This window comes from Phyllostomus hastatus, unplaced genomic scaffold (assembly GCF_019186645.2).
Source record: "Phyllostomus hastatus isolate PE091 unplaced genomic scaffold, TTU_PhHast_1.1 phas_contig_150, whole genome shotgun sequence".
In the NCBI taxonomy this organism is placed as follows: Eukaryota; Metazoa; Chordata; class Mammalia; order Chiroptera; family Phyllostomidae; genus Phyllostomus; species Phyllostomus hastatus.
The window spans coordinates 16900234-16922134 of record NW_025333611.1 but is presented as its reverse complement, the minus strand read 5'-3'; the positions used below and the strand labels follow the sequence as shown (position 1 = coordinate 16922134).

Below are 21901 nucleotides of genomic sequence, written 5' to 3'. Positions count from 1 at the left end.
GGTTTGACAGAAGGCGGAGCTTGGGGGGTGGGCGGGACAGGAGGCGGAGCTCAGGCCAGCTCCCCTTGCAGCCGGGTACCAAACAGGCCGCGGACCTGTGTTGGGGAACCAAACTCTGCTCTAAGGGCAACAAAGGTGTTTGAGACTTGGGCTCACAGGGTGATTTACAATGGTGCTATGTGCCTGGATTTATTTACCTTCTTCATTTTCAAAATATTTCAAACCCAAATATTTGTATTACATTTTATCTTTCTACATATCTTATATTTTAAGAAATGCACTCTGTTAAATTTATTTAGAATTGGGAGTAACAGAAAGGCCTGGCTGGCTAAGGATATCACCCTGATTCTTAAGGAGATCCATTTTACAACTAGTATTAATTTTTCTTAAACCTGTATGCTCCCAGCTGAGAAGATGTTTAAGCACTTTCTATACTTTGTAGTTCAAAAACAATAGTTTAAAAAAGTAAATACGAAATACATTATTTAATATATTCTCCAACTACCCTCTCATTTGGGGCCTTCCTCCCATGGAGAGCCAGTGACGTTGTTCTAATTTTGAACTAGTGTAAGTGCAGTATAAAACCCCAGCTTTACAACAAACACCTCAACACCTCCTGAAATGCAAACCATCTGTGTTTTACATTTATCTTCAATAACCTGAGAAATAAACACCATGCTCTGGGGGAAGGGGCTGGGGGGATGGAGACGTTTCCTGTTGGATTGTTTCAGTGCATACCAGGCCTGAGTGCCGCAGGAAAAAACAAAATTCCAAGAAAGTGTTGTGGGGGCTGTTCTTCATGTGACTAGCTCCTGATAGGGCTGTCCCTCCCTGAACCTAATTATAAGTGGGTGAAAGGATATTAGGAACTCACAGGACAAGGGGGAGTGTGTTGCCTGCCTTCTCTGTCACAGCACTGCTTGGCGGAATGACAAGTGTGCAGCTGAGCGCTAACAAAGTTTGAACATCTCAAGGATAACAGACAACCAGAAACAATTATTTATTGAATATACATGCATCTTCCTCAGTGTGGGAGTATTTATTCCACTTATTAATGCAGCCACTTTGTGACATAGTTACATCTCTGTTACAGATAAGCAGACAGACCCTCATTTGTAGGGGAAAGGAGTTGAGAAAGTACATTTGATACTGTATCCTGGGGACCAGGGTGAGGAGGTCATCCCCTGGAAAATAGCTTTTCGGAATCTAGTTTGAAATTGCTGCTTAAGGCCAGCTCTGCATTGGAAATGGAAGCTTTAGAAATGGAAGTGGGATTTTGGAGACTTCCCTTAGAGGGAAATCTTTAGAAGTAAAAAGGCCCAGTGACTTGGGGTGAGAGCCTCTAGGACTAGCATCATGCTTTGGGACGTCCACATCTCGTCTCCGGGACCGGGAGTTGGTAGGCGCGTGCAGGAGCTCAGTGCTTTGTCTTCTTTCTTACTGCTGGAGGCCACGAGGCAGCGATGCATCTCAGCCTGGTTAAATGATGCCAAGGACAGGCGCTGGCAAAGAGCCTTATTAAGGAGGGTGGGGGTAGGGGTGTCTTAGAGTCCTCTTAGGCTAGGCTTGGGCTCCGTTGCTCTCGCACCGAAAATCTGCCTACCGTGCTTAGCGTCCGCCAAGTCTTGGAGCTCTTCGGAAGGCTGGGCGACGCCTATGGTCGCCGGATGCTTTGCCCACGGGAGCCCGCGTCCTTCTTGTAACTCGAGCAGGTCCCGGTGGGCCCGTTGCTATGGTAACGTTGCTCGCCCGGCTCCTATAGGCCGGGAGGAGGGAGGCGGGCCTTGGCGGACGTCACCCACACTCGGTTTAGGGGTGCTGTCCCCACCTGTAAATAACTGTTTGCCTGGAAGAAAGCCGTGAGGTAGATGCTTTGTAAGTGAGGGGTTCAGGGGGGCGCATTAGTACAGAGTGAAGCATCAGAATCACGCCTCACCAACCTCCCCCCAAGTCCTCTCGTACCAAAGATTTTAAGGTCCTTCAAAGCAGGGGGGAGAAGGAGTAGTAACTTGGAATTTGGTCTGACCGGCCACTTCCCGTAGCCCATCCAGGCCACGCCCACGCAGGAGGGGCTAATTCTAGACCACGCCCCTTCCCCGGCGCCGGGGAGAGAACCAAAATGGAGGAATAGGGGTCAAGATTAAATTGAGTCAGCGCGACTAATCTCGCGAAGGCCTAGGGCGGGCCGTGTTCCGCATGCGTCCTTTGAGGCCACCCCGCCATTTGTGCGGCGCCCTCTTAGATGTGCGCCTGCGCGTTAGCTCCCGCGAGCTCACCGGTTGGGCGAACCCGCACGGAATCGCTGGGGCGCGCAGAAGGGGAGGAGCAGGCATGATCAGGCGCGCGCGCGTCGGGAGTGACGTAGAAGCAGGCGAGTTGGGAGGATCGGCTGGGTAGAGTGGTGCAGCCGTGTTGTTTGGTGAGCGGTGCGTAAGGCCGCTCTGGGCACGAGGGCGCCCGTCTCACTGGCCCGCTCGATCCTAGGAGCAGATCCGGGGCAGAGGGAAGAGAGCGCAGGGTCAGGGGCCGAAGCTCCTGCTCCGCGGAGTCCGCCAGCCAGCCCGCCCGCTCTCGCGGGCCCCGCCTGTCAGGGTAAGCGGGCTCGCGCTTACCAGAGAGGACGTGAGACGAGAGAGTGTGGGAGGCCATCTGGGCCTGTGGGAGGAAGGGGAGTGGGGCGTGTTGGGAGCCACGGTGTGTGAGACGAGAAAGACCGATGGAATAGTGGTAACATAACAACCAACTACCACAGGGTAATAGTATCCTAGTGCTGTGTGCCAAGATTTTACATAATACTTAAATATTCTTTATTCTGTTTAACTTCTACTGCAGTCTTCCGGGGTGTATACTGTTATTAAACCCATTTTATACGGTAGGAAAACTGAGGCATGAGAGAGGTTAAGTAATTTATACAAAGCCCCACAGCTAGTCGCTGGTTTGGCTTCGAACTTAGGTCCCTCTGGCCTCAGGGCCTGTAATTTTCATTGTTTTGCACGAAAGGTGGGTGGGTGGGCGGTTGAGGAGGGATGAGTGAGAAGGGAGTGGGTAATCCAGAACGCGAAGAGAATGGTGACGTGAGTTTGGAACCTTGCAGGCTTCCCCCTTCTTAGTTCTGGTGGCCCCCGCAACTTTTCCCTGCTGTTCTGCGGCTTTATGAACTTGAGCTGTTGCTCTGGAGCAGCCGACTCACAGGCCTGGGCCCGAGGGGTGGTTTTACTGCGGGTCAATCCGTGAGGTTCAGTGCGGAGTAGTAAGTAGTGTCTTCCAACAATGTGTGTTTTGGGGTACCCGGGAAGACGGCGGCGGCGACTGCGGTCCGTGGTTGTTTGTAGAGCGGCCCCTCTACCAATTTGCTGCCATTTCTTCTGATGTGCTTCTACTTCCTTTTCCATCTTGTGCATGCGCTGCAAAGCCTTTGTTCAGCGCTCTAGAAGGGGGACGTGATGTTTTCTGTTTTCTTGCACACTTAGGTTTAAAACAGGATCGGAAAAACCAAACATTTCATTTCCCAAGCTTGCTCAGGATTGCTTGCGGAGAAAGCTTTCACGTGGCTGTATCATTAGTTGCTCTTTTAGAGATTTGTTGGGTAAGCAAGGAGCTTTGTTTTGAAGTTGTTTTACAGTAGATGTAATCGGGAACGATCGTAACAGACTGTACTGGAGTTCAGCACAAGGCAGGGACTTCAATAATTCCTAGGGTGTGTGTGTGTGAGAGAGAGAGGGACCTTTCCTTCTGGCATAGTTTAGTACTGGGAAACAACAGGTATCAATTAGTACTTGTCTTTTGCTTTCATATGGAGCGAAGTAGCTCATGTGGAGTCGTTTTAAAGTCAGCCTGTGAGGCAAACATTGCATGTGATCAAATTCACCCTTAAAAATTCCTTAGGATATGACAGATCTGTTTGTCGGTGGATCCAGCAGGCTCAGTTTTTCCTTCATCTTGGAAACTCCTTACTGTCTCTTTGTTTATAACCCAGATAAAGCACTTAGGTTACCTTTAGGGACTGGGTTGCACAAACACACATATTCGAAGGGCGTAGTCGTTCTGCACGGTGAGGTGCTCTGAGATGCAGACACTGAGAGACTTGAAAAGAGGAAGACTAACCAAGGGGAACAGTGTGTGTGTGAGTCCCACCTCAGGCTTATTCTGGAGCATGTGCTCACTGAATGGAGAGTGGCAGGCAGAATTGCTGGTATTATTATTGTTATTTCACTTTTTGGCTAGCATATTCAGTAATTTATGCTAAGGTAAATGTGTATCCTATGACTCCTCTTCAGTTTTTGAGTGGCACTACATTACGGGCTTGCAAGCTATTGTCTGTTTCCTAACAGTTTTCCTAGATAAGAGTTTGGTGCAGGAATGTCATACATATTTTTGCCAATAGTTTGCTTTTGTGTTCCCCATTTGTCAGATATGTATAAGTATGGTTAGCTTTTTAAAAAAGAGACATTCTTTTTGAAATGGAAGTCATGATGCTACCTTTTTAAATGTCTCTGAATTTCAGTTTTTTTGCCTGTAAAACGTAGAGGAAGACAGCATTGTACCGTTTTACAAAGTTGTGAGTTTTCTCCACTGTTAATTTGAAGCAAAACCCCACATTGCATACCAGTCACATAATTTGCATTACCTCTAAATGATAAAGACTTTTAAAAACCATAACCACAATATAAAATAATACTCAAAACGGGGGGAGTGAGGAAAACCCTCACAAAAACCCAAAACAAAAAAGTAAAACCAGTAGTCATTGTTCATACTTCTAGTGGACTCAAAAATTAATCGCTTTTTTGCCCCCGCTAACCGTTTGTATAAAGCAGAACCCAAGTAAAGTCTATACATTTTGATTGGTTGATATGTCTCCTAAGAGTCTTTTAGTTTCATTTCTCACAATTTGTTGAAAAAGCTGGGTGGTTCTGTAGTTTCTGGGTTTTGCTAATTGTATCACTGTGCTATCATTTAACATGTCCCTCGGTCCTCTACATTTCCTGTAAGTTGATAGTTAAATTTGGAGGTGTGGTCAGATTCAAATTACATTTTTGGTGGTGAGGGGGGCAAAACTCCAGTCAAAATGTGCAGGGAAACATCTTGGCCAGCAGTGGAGCACACGTGCCGCAGTGGTCCCATGGGTGGTGAGGGAGCTGAGAATGCCTTCCGCCAGTGCTGTCATGGCTGTCCTTACGTCGTGTTTGAGGTGGTGCTGGTGTAAAACCTCCTGCACTGCCTGTCGTGTAAAGTGTAACATACACATTTACATACAGTACATAGTACTTGATAATGACAATAATTGATTAGGCTACTTGTTTGTGTACTTATGTACTATATAGACTATATTTCTATTGTTACTTAGAGGGAACTCTTTCAACTTATAAAAAAGTCTTGCTCTAAAACAGTACCCCGTGTTATACCTGCAGCAGCCTCGTACGTCTGGTGTTTACAGACTCTCTTGATTGTCAGTTTTTCTTGTGCTTGACTCAATCTTGTGGTGTTTTGTAGTTTCACATATGCACAGGTTTGTAGCCTGGGAACGGTAGGCTCTACTATATATAGCCAGGTGTGAAGTGGGCTGTGCCTTTTAGGTTTGTTTAAGTGTGTTCCATGATGTTTGCACAACTGTGAAATTGCCTAATGATGCATTTGTATTTCTCAGAATGTATTCTCTTAAGTGGTGCACAGTACCTGGTTGTCTCTTTTTTGTGATGATAACAGCTGTTGTGATTATTTTAACAGCTTTATTGAAGTATAATTTGAATATTATAAAACTTGCCTATTTTAATGTAGAGTTCAGTGATTTCTGGTAAATTTAATGCGTTTTGCAGTTACTATAATTGAGTTTGGGAACATTTCCATCACTTCAGGAAGATGACTCGTGCCCATTTTCTGCTAATCCCCATCCTGTCCCCATCCCACCTCTGTAGTCTACTTTCTGTCTTTATAGATTTGCCTTTTTTGCTTATTCCATATAAATGCCATTATGATTATTCATTAGGAATCACAAAATGGTGATATTCTATCATTGCATATTCATTTTCATTTATTAGCTGTATAACTTCTGAAGAAAAAACCTCAGCTCTTTGATTACTTCAAGGTAATCAAATAGGAAAGACAAGATACGATTTTAAAAAATACTAAGTTGATTCACTGGCATTCTCTCCAGTGGTGACCAATTAAGTTTATTTTCTTAGTTCACTATGAACTCATGGACTTAAACCTATCTGAGAAGTTAAAAAAATTTTTTAATCCTCACCCAACATTTTTTTCATTGCTTTTATTAGAGAGAGGAAGGGAGAGAGAGAAAGAGAGAGAAAGAAGTAATTAGTCGGTTGTCTTCCATAAGCACTTGACTGGGAATCGAATCTAAAACCTAGCTAAGTGCTGTGACCAGGAATCAAACCCGCAACCTTTCAGTTATGGGACAATGCTCCAACTGGCTGAGCCACACTGTCCAAGGCCTATCTGAGAAGTTCTTTTTTCTTCTTTTTTTAAGATTTTATTTATTTATTTTAAACAGAGGGGAAGGAAGGGGAGAGAGGGAGAGAAATATCAATGTGTGGTTGCCTGTCACGAGCCTTGCATTGGGGACCTGGCCTACAACCCAGACATGTGCCCTAATTGGGAATCAAACCAGCGACCATCTGGTTTGCAGGCAGGTGCTCAGTCCACTGAGCCACACCAGCCAGGGCATGAGAAGTTTTAATGCACTGTAGTAATTATCCATTATGGTTGTTCATGTTGTCTTTGACCAGACTGTAAGATTGTCTTAGCTGGGGAATCTGTTTGTAAAGGTTTAGTGTAAATACCTAATTGTCCCCTGTTTAAGCTGTTCTTTGCTGCTTGGAGGCCAAAGGCAATTTTTTGCCTGGGTCACTGTTGTTGCTTTTGCTTTTATGGAAACATCTCCAGGAGTGGTACTCACTTCCCCTGAAGTAATTTATGGTTGTGTTTTAAATGACCCTAAAAAAGAAGTACATTGTTTCGGTTAGGGAAATAAGGAAGCTAAGTGCTACCAATTTAACATTAATGGGCACAGGAATGGTTTAAAGCCCTTTTGCTGATTTAGGTTTAGAACCTAACAATTCTGAGTCCCAACCTTTTCTTAATTATGGTCAGATAGTAGAGTCCACACGCAGTCTGAAGTTCTGCCCCTTTTCTGATGTTCTTTATTTGTTCATTTGTAAGCCTTTCATTCATGCCTGTTGTGTACGGAGGATTGAGCAAACGGACTCTGCCTTTAAGGAGTGCCCACCTACACGTTAGGAAGAGACCACAGTCTACTTAAATTTCAGAGTAATCGTAGAAAGTCTGTGATTTCAGAGAAACATATGTTGAAGTGTAGAGTGCCTTAAATAAATGGAATCTTCAAAGGTTGCTTACAAACTGACAGATTGGTTTCTTAGAAGTTTTTCAGCGAAGCTGCTCTCTGGGAAGTGCGCTTTCGCCTTTCCCCCACGCCCTCCCCCGACGCGTTTTCCTGCCTCTCTCTTTCTGGAAAGTTCCAAAGGCCCTTCTTTTGCCTCAGTAGTTTCCTGAACCCATTTCTTTCACAGCTCACTTCTACTCCTGTGACTTTCTAAATAAACTTTTCCTTGTAGTTGAGTCTTGGCTCTGAATTCTTTCTTAGCCAGAACTCAAGTGCAGAGGCTGCTGGACCAAGGTCTGGTCTGACTCCACCTGTCTAACACAGTGGTGACTTTTTGCCCTCAACAGTTGTATCTTCGCGCTTAAAATGGTAGTCATTGCCCACTTTTGTCTGTTTAGCTGCTCAGTGATCTCTGAACAAAGAGGTCAATAGGGATGGTGTCAAAGCATCAACAGGGAGATCTTATCAGAGCTTAATTAGGGCTCCCAGTTAGGGAACCAAACTAAGGATCTTTTTAGCATTCAACTATACTCCCCTTGATTTAGAAGAACCAAACTGCACCCACATCTCATCTACCTAACAAAAATAATTTTTTTACCTTAATACTGACCTCTTGGTGGACTGAGGTCAACAAAGACAAGTGACATGAGAAATCGTGAATCTCAGAACCACACCAAGAGAGCCACTGGGAGCTCAGGCACACTTTTTGCACGTCTCCACGTTACCATCACAGTAATTTTTTAACACTCGGACAGTTTGAACAGTGCATGGCTTGTTTGTTGCTCTTGATAAATAGAAATTATTAAATAAGTCCATGGCCACACTTAAAAAATTATTTATTTATTTATTTATATTTAGAGATGGGAAGGGAAGGAGAAAGAGAGGGAGGGAAACATCATTGAGTGGTTGCCTGTCATGTGCCTCCTACTGATGACCTGGCCTGCAACCCAGGCATGTGCCCTGACTGGGAATTGAACTGGCGACCCTTTGGTTTTCAGGCCAGCATTCAATACACTGAGCCACACTAGCCAGGGCTCATGACGACTTTTTTTTTTTTAAGATTTTATTTATTTGTTTTTTAGAGAGGGAAGGGAGGGAGATAGAGAGAGAGAGAAACATCAATGTGTGGTTGCTGGGGGTTATGGCCTGGAACCCAGGCATGTACCCTGGCTGGGAATTGAACCTGCGACACTTTGGTTCGCAGCCTGCGCTCAATCCACTGAGCTACGCCAGTCAGGGCTATGACCGCTTTTAAGGGTAAAACAAACAGCGAGTCACAGGAGGAAATTTTCTATCTAATAATGGGAATTACTCAATTTTTATGAAGTTTTATAAAATACCATATTGACTTGTATATTTCATCTGTAGCATAAATGCAGCACCTTGCTTGTCTCTGTTTTGAAGGGGAAATAGTCCTTTCCTCCTCTTCAAATTATTTCATGGTCAGACTGCTTTAAAAACTGCAAATGGTCCTCCTAGTCAGTAAGAAAAAGTACACAGTGCTGAAATAGTATTTGCTGTTCTCTACAAACTTAAAGACTCTAGCAATGATTAAACAAAATTTTCAAAGCAAAGTAACATCCACAAGAACATAATTCTGACTAGAAAACTTATAAAAGAGGAGCAAAACTTAAATTAGTCCCAACAATAAAAAGATCAAAAGTTCCTGAGAGAAATGATGACACTTGGAAATGCCAATTTTGTTTTCTTGATTGTTACTGAAAAGTGGAAAGCAAAGATTTTCCTTGTTCTGTCCTTTGGAAGGGCATTTTAAACATTCATTTTACTGTTTCTAGGAATTTCCCTGAGTATGTACATTGGTACCCGCTCTCATACTTTATTGAGGATGCGTGTGGTGGGGTTGCCTTTTAGGTAAATGCCCTTATGGTGACTTCCTTTTAGTGTTTTTATGACTAAGCATTTCATGTTGAGTTTGCTAAAATAACAGCATTACTCCGAGGCTAAACCAGGTTGAGTTTTTATCCTGCAGAATACTGTCTTCTCCTGCTTCCTCCCAGAATATATACCATCAGTTAATTTTGTTTAAAAAAATTTTTTTTCAAAGATTTTGTTTATTTATTTTTAGGCAGGGGGAGGGAGAAAGAGATGGAGAGAAACATCAATGTTTGGCTGCCTCCTGGGGGTGCACCCCATGCTGGGGACCTGGCCCGCAACCCAGGCATGTGGTTGCATATGTACAACTCCCAACCCACTGAGCCACACCAGTCAGGGCAGTCATTCTGCTTTTGATTGATTTATTTATACCTGCTATCTTCTGTATCTTGATTGTTGAATTGCTGCTTGGTTTCTTTACAATATTATGTGTTTAAAAGTAGATATTAATAACTTAAATTCACATATTTCTTTTTTTTTAAGATTTTATTTATTTATTATTAGAGAGGGAAGGGGGGGAGAGAGAGAGAGAGAGAGAGAGAGAGAGAGAGAAAGAGAGAGAGAGAGAGAGAGAAAAACATCAACCTGCAGTTGCTGGGGGCCGTGGCCTGCAACCCAGGCATGTGCCCTGACTGGGAATCGAACCTGCAATACTTTGGTTCGCCGCAGCCCGTGGGCAATCCACTGAGCTACGCCAGCCAGGGCAAATTCACATATTTCTTGTGGCTGTTAAAGTTGAAATTAGTGTTTACCACTTAAATCCCTATTTGCACTAATCTAAGGAGATACTATATTAACTTTGCTAATTGCCTCTACTTCAATTTGACTTTTGAATTGTAGGGAAAAAGAATTTCTCTTATTTGTAGAATGGAGAGGGGCGTCCCATACCCATATCCATGGTATAGGTGCAAAGACTTAAGTGTAAGAGTTTAGATCCACATTCTTTCAGGCTTTCAGAGAACCTGGTAAATTTAAACTGGCTACAATGATTCCTTTAGAAACATTTCCATGTTGTAGTCTCTGAGCAAAGTTCTGTGAAGCTGTGAAAGTGACAGATAAGGGCATATTTGTGGTCACAGGGGACTCTTAGTCTTCAGGTGTTCTGGAGAGGGCAGGAAACTGGCTTAGGGTGGTGATTTTACTCCGGTGCTAAAGGGAAGCTTGGGCAAAAGTTTCTCCAGTTTTCTTAATAATTTTAGTTTCTTTAGGTTAAAGAACTGTGAGTGTGTGTGTGGAGAATAAATACTGTAATAGTCTTAATATTTTAGTTTAAATTGGTGACATGATAAAATATTGTTTTGATGCCTTTGTTTTGTTAATATAATAATATGTAAATTTATGTGATTACAAAATGTGTTTTTGAATCTAGATCAGATCAACCATTGGCTTGCCCTCTGTCATAGTCAGCTGAAGGTGCCTTCCGAAGCTTCTTCAGGATGCCTGCAGCACTTGTGGAGAATAGCCAGGTTATCTGTGAAGTCTGGGCCAGCAACCTAGAAGAGGAGATGAGGAAGATCCGAGAGATTGTGCTCAGTTACAGTTATATTGCGATGGTAAAGAGCTCTACTCTATTTGACCCACCTTCTGGTATGGACTTAGGGAATATTGAATGTGAGATTTTGAAATAAATGATTACATTAAAGTGATGGTAAATTAAACACGATGGAAGGTTATATTGCTTTCATGAAACATGGTGGTAGCCAGTATATATGAGAAGGATGTAATCTCTAGATATTTTTATAATGTTACTGTGTGTTTGAAAGTCTTCAAGGCAGAAGTATGTCAGCAGCAGAGCACATCTGTCCCTTAGATATGGCAAATTTGTATAGTATTTAAAATAATTTAAAAAAATTATTTGCCAACATTTAAAAATCAAGAGACCTTACTTAAATTCCAGATTTTTGCCATCTCTGGGAAAATTGGGAAGATGCAGCAATGTAGGGGCCACATTCCTGCCTGACATTGTGTGGCTGTGTATTATGTGGTGTCAAGGGCCAGCCCTTTTAGAGGAGACATGTAGTCTAGTTTGCTCCAGCACCCATTACATGCAACCATTTTTGTACCTAGTTTGCTTTATTCCTTTACACGAGCTGCTTGGAGTTTGTGACTTCTGCTGTAGAGCTTATAGAATGAAGTCTTAGGTTGGTATTTAGTATTCTCCATGATCTTGTTCTTTTTACTCAAGCTAAGTAAGGCTGTTGTTTTTTTCTGAATGGCATTTTCACCTCCCTATTTTTGTATTTTTATTCATATACTGTTCTCAACCTAGAATATTAATTTTTTTTTTATTGATTCTAGAGAGGGGCAGGGAAGGAGAAAGAGGGAGAGAATCATCAGTGTGAGAGAGATAGATTGGTTGCTTCTTGCATATGCCCCAACTGGGGACCATACCCACAACCCAGACATGTGCCCCGATTGGGAATCCAACTAGTGACCTTTGGGTTTGTAGGACGACACCCAACCAACTGAGCCAACCAGCGAGGGCTAGAGTATTCTTAATTGCCTATATATCTACCTGTTGTTAGTCACCTACTTCCATTCCTGTCCTGCGCAGGATCTGCAAGTTGTTGTGCAAAGCTTCATGATTTTAGTGCTTCTATAGGTGTCAACAGGATCAGTATTTAAAAAAAAATATTTTATTTATTTTTAGAGAGAGGGGAGGAGAGGGAGAAAGGGAGAGAAACATTGATGGGTTGCGTCTCACATGTCCCCAGCTGGGGACCTGGCCCACAACCCAAGCATGTGCCTTGACTGGGAACTGAACCAGCAACCTTTCAGCTCGCAGGCCGATGCTCAGTCCACTGAGCGACATCAGCCAGGGCCAGATCAATATTTGTATTTTAAGATATATTTTTCTGCCCAACCTTGGGACTTGTCACCTAACTTTTATAAATTGAGGTAAAAATTTTGTTTATGAATGACCAATTCAGCATCCAGTATTTTGTGAAACCTGATGATGAGAGACTTTTTCCTTTTCCAGGACACAGAATTTCCAGGTGTTGTGGTACGACCAATTGGTGAATTTCGTAGTTCCATAGATTACCAGTATCAGCTTTTACGGTGCAATGTTGACCTTTTAAAAATTATCCAGCTGGGCCTTACATTCACAAATGAGAAGGGAGAATATCCTTCTGGAATCAACACTTGGCAGTTCAACTTCAAATTCAACCTTACGTAAGTGTCTGAGACACTTTTGGGTGTTGTTCCTAGAACTGCTACATTTGTGTAGACTGATTTCTAACTGAATTTAATTTTAAGTTTTGTTTCCACCGAACTCAGGTAAGGGTTCAATGAAGCAGTGAAGCAGAGAATGGAATAGAGAATCTGAGAAAGTAAAGTTCCTCTTAAAGAACTGTTACAAGCTAACAATAAAAAGACAATCCAATTAAAAATGGGTAAAAGATCTGAATAGACTTATCTCCAAAGAAAATATGCAGATGGCCAGTAAGCCCATGAAAAGATGCTCAATCATGTCATTAGAGAAATGCAAATCAAAACCACAGTGAGATACCACTTCACACCCCTATGTGGCTATAATAAAAAAGTAACAAATGCTGATGAGGATGTGGAGAAATTAGAATACTCATACATTGTTACTGGAAATGTAAAATGGTACAGCCTCTTTGGAAAACAGTTTGGCTGTTCCTCAACAGGTTAAATGTAGAGTTACCATATGACCCAGCAATTTCACTCATGTCCAAGAGAAATGAAAACATGTCTGTGTAAAAACTTGGGTGCGAATATTCATAGCAGCATTATCCATAAGGACCCAAAAGTTGAAGCAACCCAAAGATGTGTGAACTGACAAATGAATAAATTAAACAGCGTATGCATGGAATTGAATGTTACGGGGCAGTAAAAAGGGAATGAAGTACTGATGTATGCTGTACATGGATGAACTTCAAAAACATGCTGAAGGAAAGAAGCCAGATGCAAAGGGACCCCATATATGATTCTGTTCATTTAAACTGTCCAAAGTAGGCACATCTACAGAGACAGGAAACAGATTAGTGGTTTCTAGAGCAGGGGTTGGGAAGGTTATGGGATAATGGGGAGTGATTGCTTAATGGCAACAGTGTTTCTTTTCGAGGTGATGAAATAATTTATAATTGGTGGTGGTGGTGGTGGTGGTGGTTGCATATCTGTGCTTTACTAAAAACTATTGAATTGTATACTTTAAATGAGTGAATTGTTTAGTATGTGAATTATATCTCAAAAAGACTTTAAAATTAAGTCAATTTTCTAGTTGAGAGATTAGTGTTTGAATTGAAGTTCTGCCATTTCTTTTTTTCTCTTTTTAAGATTTCATTTATTTAGTTTTTAGAGAGCGGAAGGGAGGGAGAAAGAGAGGGAGAGAAACATCAATGTGTGGTTGCCTCTCGCACGCCCCCTACTGGGGACCTGACCTGGCCTGCAACCCAGGCATGTAGCCTGCCTAGGAATTGAACCAAGGACCCTTTGGGTAGCAGGCTGGCACTCAGTCCACTGAGCCACACGAGCCAGGGCCAGCTGTTTCTTCACTGGTTGACTTTGGGTCAGTTTTTTCCCCTTTTGTGATTTAGTTTCCTTATCTGTAAAAGAGGGTTGTTAGTATCTTTCATAGTAAAAATAAGGTATAGAGTGGGTGCTAATCAAAGGTAGTTGAAACTGAAGACTGATAGTGGGAAAAATTGATGCAATTTTTTAAAAAGTTGTGATAAAAAAATAAAATCTACTGTCTTTGCACTGTTGTGAAACAGACCTTCAGAATTTTTTTATCTTGCAAATCTTAAACTTTATACCCATTGAATAACAAGTCCCTTTTTCTTCTCCCCCAAGCTCTTGGTAACTACCATTCTACTTTGTTTAGGTGGAATCTTACAGCATCTGTTGTTTTATGAATGACTTATTTCACTCAGTATGAAGTCATCAGGGTTCATCCATGTCGTAACACACGACAAAATTTCCTTCCTAAAATCGAATTGTGTGTTTAAGCTACATTCTGTGTCCTTCATCTGTTGATGGACATTTGGGTTGTTTCTACCTCTTACCTGTCAGAAATAGTGCTGCCATGTACATGGATGTGCCTGTACCTCTCTGAGACCCTGTTTGCAGTTCTTTTGGTTGTGTGCCCAGAAATGAGATTGCTGGATCATATGGTAATTCTGTTTTTAAGTTTTTGAGGGTGATATAATTTTTAAGGGAAAAATTGAGGGGAGACTATTATTTTGCTGATTGTTTGAGGTACTATTAGTGTATTTGTTATTGGGCTCCAGTTCTTTAATACTGCTTTGTTTAACTAGGCACCAGGGGCATTTGATAGCTCAGGGATAATTTTTTGATTATTGTCCATGTGTTTTAGAGAATTCTGAGTTTCAAAGAATAATTCTGGTAGATAATCTGGATCTTTAACTACATTATTTCAGTCCATTGCCAAAGCCTGATATTTGTAACAAAGCCTGATGATAACATAATATGCAAAATAATGTAATATTTTTATTGCAGAGTTTTTATTTAAAATAATGTTAAAAAAGGTTTTATTTATTTTTAGAGAGGGGGAACGGGAATGAGAAAGAGGGGAAGAGAAAGGTCAGTGTGTGGTTGCCTCTCACACGCCCCCTACTGGGGACCTGGCCTGCAGCCCAGGCATGTTCCCTGACTGGGAATCAGTCTAGTGACCCTTTGGTTCGCAGGCCTGCACTCAATCCACTGAGTTACACCAGCCAGGACAAAATAATGTTTATTTGAGGTGGAATAGAAGACTGTTCTTAATTAGTGGAAAAATTAAAATTGTGGTGGTTTTCTTTCTAGTTGTCTCACCCAAGTTTACATGAAAAAATGGAAACAGTGAATCCTAGTGGAAAAGGAGTTACTTCCCTACTTTTGTGTTATTTTAAATATTCCCTGTTTAAATTAAGTGACACATCTTTACAGTGAACTATTATGCCCGAGTTAGAAATGCCCACTACTTCTGTTACATTTCCCATCCGCTAAGAAGCGAATACCTTCTTTTTCAGGGAGGACATGTACTCCCAGGATTCCATCGATCTCCTTGCTAACTCAGGACTGCAGTTCCAGAAGCACGAAGAGGAAGGGATTGACACGTTGCACTTTGCAGAGCTGCTTATGACATCAGGGGTGGTTCTCTGTGACAACGTCAAATGGCTTTCATTTCACAGGTCAGCCCCAGAGAGTGTGTATCTCTTGATCTGGGAGCAGGAAATTGAATTATGATATTTTGGAAGTCTTACTGGCTCTGTCCTGTTGGTCACTAGCAGTTATGAAGTTGGAATGGTAACTGTTAACCCATGTTTGTTTTTCCAGAAACACTTTGGAGCTCATACTGGTTCATGTCACACAGTATTGGGCTCTATCACGTGGCTGTCAGCGGGTGTATTCCAAGTGGGAAGATGGAGGATGGGGAGGGTTGAAGCACTTGGTTGTCTTTTTCTTATCTTTTAAGTGGCTGGCCTGGAGTTGCCTATGTACTTGAAAGCCAGACTCTCCTTAGATGTTATTTATCCTTTGCAGTATTTTTTAAAAAGTTTTGTTGAATAAAAACTCACATTTATAAACCCTTACGTATTCTTATATATCTTCCATCTTAGTGTATATTTTATTTTTTAATGGAAAGTTCTGATTATAGTAGGACAAAGATCTTTGAAAGACTGAAAGGTCATGTCATAATCTGTGAGAAATAAAGTAGTTGAACACTGGGGCCTAATAACTGCTGCTTTTTCACCTTCGTGCCTCCTCCTTTCCTTGCAGTGGCTATGATTTCGGCTACATGGTAAAGTTACTTACAGATTCTCGCTTGCCAGAAGAGGAACATGAATTTTTTCATATTCTGAACCTTTTCTTCCCATCTATTTATGATGTGAAATACCTGATGAAGAGTTGCAAAAATCTTAAGGTACAATATTTTTCTTAATACTAGTAACAATAACAAAAAAACCCAAAAAAAGCAAACTTACATTTTGCTTTGTTATTTGTTCAGCATATATTCTTGTGCTCCTGCTAGGTGCCAGCATGGTGCTAGACAGGTTGTGTATAGAGCTGATTGGCACAGGAATTTGTGTGGTTACTGGCTTTAACCTGGGCATGAAGGGAGCCCCTCTGCTTCTCTCATCTTAAAGCTTTCTTTACTTAAGGTCCACGAAGCACATGAAACTTCGTAACGTGTGGAGTATGTGCTTTTTGTCAGGAATGGGGTCTGTCGTATACTAGACTCTCAGATCAGAGGAGTTCTCCAGCCTAGACCAACAATTTTCAACCACTGTGCCATAAGAATTTTTAGAGCGTGAAATACCTGATTAATTAGTCGGGCACTGACCTCTTTCCCCTTAGATTGTCAAATAAAAAAAAATTATGCCCTGGCTGGGTAGCTCATTTGAATAGAGCATTGTCCTGATACAGTAAGGTTGTAGATTCTGTCCCTAGTCAGGGCACATACAAGAAGCAACCAATGAAGGTATAAATAAGTGGGACACAAATCAATGTTTCTCTTTCTCTCTCCTCCCTCCCCCCCTTCTAAAATCAGTAAATTAAAAAAAAAATTGCATTAGCCAACACAGCAATAGCCAACACAGTAGTAGCTATGCAGTGTGAATTCCTTGTTCTTGAACCATAAATATATGTCATATAATAAGAGTTATATCTTATTGGTCATATTGCATAGTTAGGCTTTGTCTGATTGGTTTATTCTTAGTACCAGGTATCCTTATATAGAAGTATAGTGCCTGATTTTTTTTAAAAGTCACTTTGGAGCAAAAAGGTAGGTCATTTTATTATTAATATTTTTTGGTGTGTCACAGAATTTTATTTAGTAATTGTGTGTGTCATGAGATGAAAAAGGTTGAAAGTTGCTCCCCTAAACAGCGAAATAACTCACTACCCTAATAAATTATTGACATAAAAGGTTTGCTGTCTTGAATTAGATTGGCATTTACTGTTTCTTAAGCCTTGTTTTACAGCAGTTAGGACTTTATGGGGTAGAAATCTGGCAAAATTAATAATGAAGAAAGGAATGAAAAGTGGAATATAATACAGTGTATTATTTGGAGGGCTGGGGAAAGGCCTGATAGGCAAAAGGCCTGTTCCCACTTCTCATCAGCAAAAGAAACTCCAGAATGGACTTAGTTGATTCCAGTAGAGGAGTGCTAGGTCTGTAACATTGTCTTTGCTTTCCTTACATCTGTCTCCAGGGAGGTCTTCAGGAAGTTGCTGATCAGCTGGATTTGCAGAGAATCGGAAGGCAGCATCAGGCAGGATCAGACTCACTGCTGACGGGAATGGCGTTCTTCAGAATGAAGGAGGTAAGGCTAGGAGCTGGATGACCTTTGTGGGCTGAGGTTTGTTGAAGCCTTACAGTTTCTGTTGGAAGTTGATCACCTTGGAAGCAGTTGTTTTTCTGTTCGTTTTTTGGTTTGTAAGGATATTTAATATATTAAATGTAGTTTGGGAAGCAAAGAAGAATACTGAAATGGAGACCACTCAGCATGTCCAATCTAGAAGTGTATTTGGTGTCCTAGCCACTCTGAATGTTGCAATTATGTGTTTCTCTTCTAATTTCTATAATGCGAACACATTTGCTAGACCACCCACTTATCCCACGGCTAAGATCATATTCAACAGCTTTTCCTCTAAGGTTAGGAATAAGACAAGGATGTCCACTCTCACCAGTTTTATTCAACTTGGTATTGGAAGTTCTAGCCAGAACTTGTAGGCAAGAAAAAGAAACTAAAAGGCATCCAGAGCAAAAAAAGAGGAAGTAAAACTGTTGCTATTTTCAGATGACATATTGTTATATATGGAAACCTTAAAGACTCCGACAAAAAACCATTAGAACTAATAAATTCAGTAAAGTTTCAAGATACAAAATCAATATACAGAATTCTGTTGTGTTTCTTTATACTAATAATGAACTTTGAGAAAGAAATTAAGAAAACCCATTTATAATTGCATCAAAATGAATAAAATACCTTGGAATACATTTAACCAAAGACCTGTACGTTGAGCACTATAAGACATGGATGAAAGAAGTGAAGACGACACAAATGAGTGGAAAAATACTCTGCGATCGTGGATTAGAAGAACTGCTACTGTTAAAATGTCCATATTGCCCAAAGCAATCTTCAGATTCAGTGCAATCCCTATAGAATTCCAGTGGCATTTTTCACAGAAATAGAGCAATCCTAAAATTTGTGTGGAACCACAAAAGACTCCAAATAGAGCAATCTTGAGAAAGAACAAAGCTGGAGGCACCATTCTTCCTGAGTTTGCCGCCTGGAGTACAGTACTTTTGGCAGTGTCTGGAGGCACTTTTGGTTGTCACATCCTGTGGGGGCTTTGGGGGACAGTATGCTACTACTGTCCAAGGATCCTGCGAAACACCCTGCAGTACTACAATACACTGGACAAGCTATGCCCCACCCCTTCCAAGACTTATCCTGCCCAGTAGTCCCAGGGCTGAGATAACACCCTGTTATACGTGCTTAATGTCCACAATCTCACTCATGACAGACTGGCAGACGTGTTATAGTACTCTGTTCTAAAGACAGGGAACAGTGGCTTAGGGAGAGTTGAAGTGATTTTTGTAAGGTTACATGATGAGTCAGTCTGTAGAGCCCAAGCTCTTAACCATTGCACTGAGTTAAAAAGAGAAGGGGCATGCCCAGGCTGGTATAGCAAAGGGTTGCCAGTTCAATTCCTGGTCAAGGCACATGCTTAGGTTGCCGGCCAGGTCTCTGGCTGGGGGCGTGTGAGAGGCAACCAGTTAATGTGTCTCTGCCACATTGATGTTTCTCTCCCTCTCTTTCCGTCTCTCTAAAAATACAACCTTTACATTCCCCCCGCCCCCCAACCAATATGAAGGGACAAAATGGGACATTTATACTAAACAGCTGCAGCTGCAGCATGGGGATCCTGACAGTAAAAGAACTCACGGAGAAATAGACGTCTGTTCGGAAAGGAGCATGAAGAGGTTTGGCACCTTTCTTTATGGAATAGTTTCTGGTTGGCTAGATTTTTCAGGACTCCAAGAGAGCTGGGAGGTGTTGATGTCATAGTGTTGAGATTTGACATGATTCTTGGCATGACTCTTGGCGTGATTCTTACCATGGGTTCTCTGTCCCGTTCTGCAGTTGTTTTTTGAGGACAGTATTGATGATGCCAAGTACTGTGGGCGGCTCTATGGCCTGGGCACGGGAGTGGCCCAGAAGCAGAGTGAGGATGTGGACTCTGCCCAGGAGAAGATGAGCATTCTGGCGATCATCAACAACATGCAGCAGTGATGGCCCGAGGCCCTGCGGCGTGGGCCCGACCCCAGAGTGGTGCTTACTGAGTACTTACCTCCCTCCCCGAGAGAAACGCTTCTTTTGAGCAAACTGCCATCTGCATTGAGCAGAAAGACAATTTTGTTTTACCGAAGACAGAAGAGGTCTTTTAGATCCAGAAGAGGGGAGTTTGCTCTGCACTTGTAAACAGGTCTGACTTACTCCTCATCCCCAGGCCTCTTCTCCAGGTGCCTCCTGCCACCAGCATCCATGGCTCATGTGACACCTTTTAAAATATCCAGGATAAGTGAGAACCAAACTAGTAAAATGTATATAACTCTAACCTGTTGTCATTCTTTTTCTTTTAAATTTGTTGCTAATCTCTGAGGATAAAGACTTCTTGCTGTGATTCTCAGCTGAGCTGAGGGTTTCCAGGAAAAGTGGAACAAAATGGTATTCTTGCTAAGTGTGGGTGATAGGTATTGTCTTTTTTTTTCCTGAGACTTCTTGAGGACACTTGCTTTCCTCATACTGTTAGTCTTTTTTTTTTTTTTTTACATACTATTATATGGAAATAAATTACACACTCAGTGCTGAAATTTGAAGACTAGATAATGAAAACTTTCCTTAAAATTCTACTGAATCTGTCTACTCTTTATTCACGAGAGTGGGTATTAAATTAACCACTTAAGTGTCTGTGTGCTGTTGTGCCACTGAGATTTGCTGTCACATGTGCATCACTTGAAATCATTTTATGTTTTCATATAATAAAATCATGGGTTTGATCCTGAAGGAAATCAGTTAAGATCCGATTTTTGGATTATCAATCTGTTGTGATTTCAGACGGCTGTTTGTATTCCCCCACCTCTCCTCTCTGTTTTCCCTGCTTTTCCTGCCAGCAAACCTGATGAGACGCTAGGGAGATGGACTAATGTGGGTTCCAGGGACCGGAGTCTTTACAAAGTTTTAGTGGTTCATATAAACAGGGCAGTAAGGAATTTGGGTTATAGAGTTCTCTTGGAGTAATATCACACAACTGGGGTAGAAAGCTCAGGACTGTAATTTTTCCGGCCTAGTCATTTAAAAAGTACACTGTTTTCTTTTGAATGACTACAGTATGGACAATTTCGAAAAACCAAAAAAAAAAACCCATTTGCAATGGTGATGGAAATGAAAACTGGTAACTCATTGAAGTGGATGTCTTGCATTTTAAAAGCTTATAGAAAACTCAATTTGAAATGATTCAAAAATGTCAAGTATTATAAGCTGATATTTAAGATGCTTGTAAATATATTTATGTTTTTAATTTTGTATAATAAAGATTTCTTTTTAACCATTGGCATGAAGGTTTGGTTTTTCATAGCTGTGAGTTTCTGGCTTTAGAAATAGACGTTTGCTGTCAGTAACAGAAGCGTTTTGTCTGTCCCCAAACTCTTGCTTCCAGTTATCAAAGGGAAGCTTTTAATGAGCAGCTGTGTAAATGGAATCATCACGTCACACTTGTCGCTCATTATTGGGCCTTCTTAGAAACCAGTTTCAACTATTTTGGGGGACCAGCCCATTATATATGGTGATTTATCTTGTTAATTAGTGGAATTCTTGTATACAAATTGAACTTCTGATATCCTCAGAACTTAGTTTCTAGCCCTTTCTGTTGTCACCAAAAAATGTGGGGCTGTAAAGTGAGGTACAGGATATCTAGAGTTTTGACTGGCATGTTCACATACAGGATGTGAGATATTTATTACCAAGATTTGCAGTAAAAGCAGCATAGGTCAGTGGCTTCCAGCCAGGGTGCTTTGGTATGTGGGTGACTATGAGTTCTGCGCAGATGTCTTTCCAGATGGGAATTAAAATAGGAATCATCTTTGCCACAATTGAGGGCAGACTTGCTGACTTGTCAGGAGAAATGTTCAGATGAAGTGCTGAGTAATCCAGTGTTGAGTGGGGGTCTGGTCCTTTATTGCACGGGAGAGAGAAGAGCTTATTCAAGTGCTAAGGAAAGGGCACAAGTACAGTGGAATGGCAGGAACTCCGCCTTGTGTACGTACGAGTGTGTGCAGGGCTGTGTAGTGGTTATACGCAGGGAAGGATGCCCCTGAAGATGAGCCAGGAGAACGCTAACTGGGGGTGTAACTACTCCTCCACATGCACTGCCACATGTTCTCGAATTCAAGTTCTGCTAACCCAATCAAGGTGAATACCAAGCCTAGTTGTCAGCTAGTGCTGGTATGAATGAGCTCAGTTTAGAGACCTCTAAGTACAGGCTATTAATGAGTATTCTTTCAATTTCATAATTTACTCATTCAATAAGTTTCCACTAGGCATTGTAAGTAGGTGCTAGGGATAAAACAGCACAGAGAAAACAGTCTCTATCCTCACTGGAGTTTGCAGTCTGTGC

General features: G+C 41.7%; 1 protein-coding gene and 1 long non-coding RNA gene across 3 annotated transcripts; one reads left to right on the top strand and one right to left on the bottom strand.

The window, feature by feature from the left end:
- Window positions 1-985: 985 nt before the first annotated feature.
- On the bottom strand, window positions 986-2325 carry LOC123811628. Its single transcript, XR_006784408.1, has 3 exons — window positions 1963-2325; window positions 1604-1846; window positions 986-1475 (listed from the first exon to the last, which is right to left on the bottom strand). It is a non-coding gene; the product is annotated as an uncharacterized LOC123811628 (long non-coding RNA).
- A 127-nt stretch (window positions 2326-2452) lies between these two features.
- On the top strand, window positions 2453-20840 carry CNOT8 (CCR4-NOT transcription complex subunit 8). Of its 2 annotated transcripts, none has more exons than XM_045827963.1 (7): window positions 2453-2592; window positions 10617-10800; window positions 12228-12421; window positions 15244-15405; window positions 15995-16139; window positions 17431-17541; window positions 19369-20840. In XM_045827963.1, exons 2-7 carry the CDS (start codon window positions 10684-10686, stop codon window positions 19516-19518), a joined length of 879 nt encoding a protein of 292 aa, XP_045683919.1. In that variant the 5' UTR covers window positions 2453-2592; window positions 10617-10683; the 3' UTR covers window positions 19519-20840. The 2 variants fall into 2 exon arrangements, with proteins under 2 accessions (XP_045683919.1, XP_045683928.1); XM_045827972.1 differs by lacking the exon at window positions 2453-2592 and adding an exon at window positions 2619-2753.
- The last annotated feature ends 1061 nt before the right edge of the window (window positions 20841-21901 follow it).

Excerpts from the sequence above, each read along its gene's own strand:
- CNOT8 (XM_045827963.1), top strand. The coding sequence starts at position 10,684 with ATGCCTGCAGCACTTGTGGAGAATAGCCAGGTTATCTGTGAAGTCTGG. Across the intron at positions 10,801-12,227 it reads GTTACAGTTATATTGCGATG|GACACAGAATTTCCAGGTGT; the intron begins GTAAAGAGCTCT and ends TTCCTTTTCCAG. Across the intron at positions 15,406-15,994 it reads AAATGGCTTTCATTTCACAG|TGGCTATGATTTCGGCTACA; the intron begins GTCAGCCCCAGA and ends CTTTCCTTGCAG.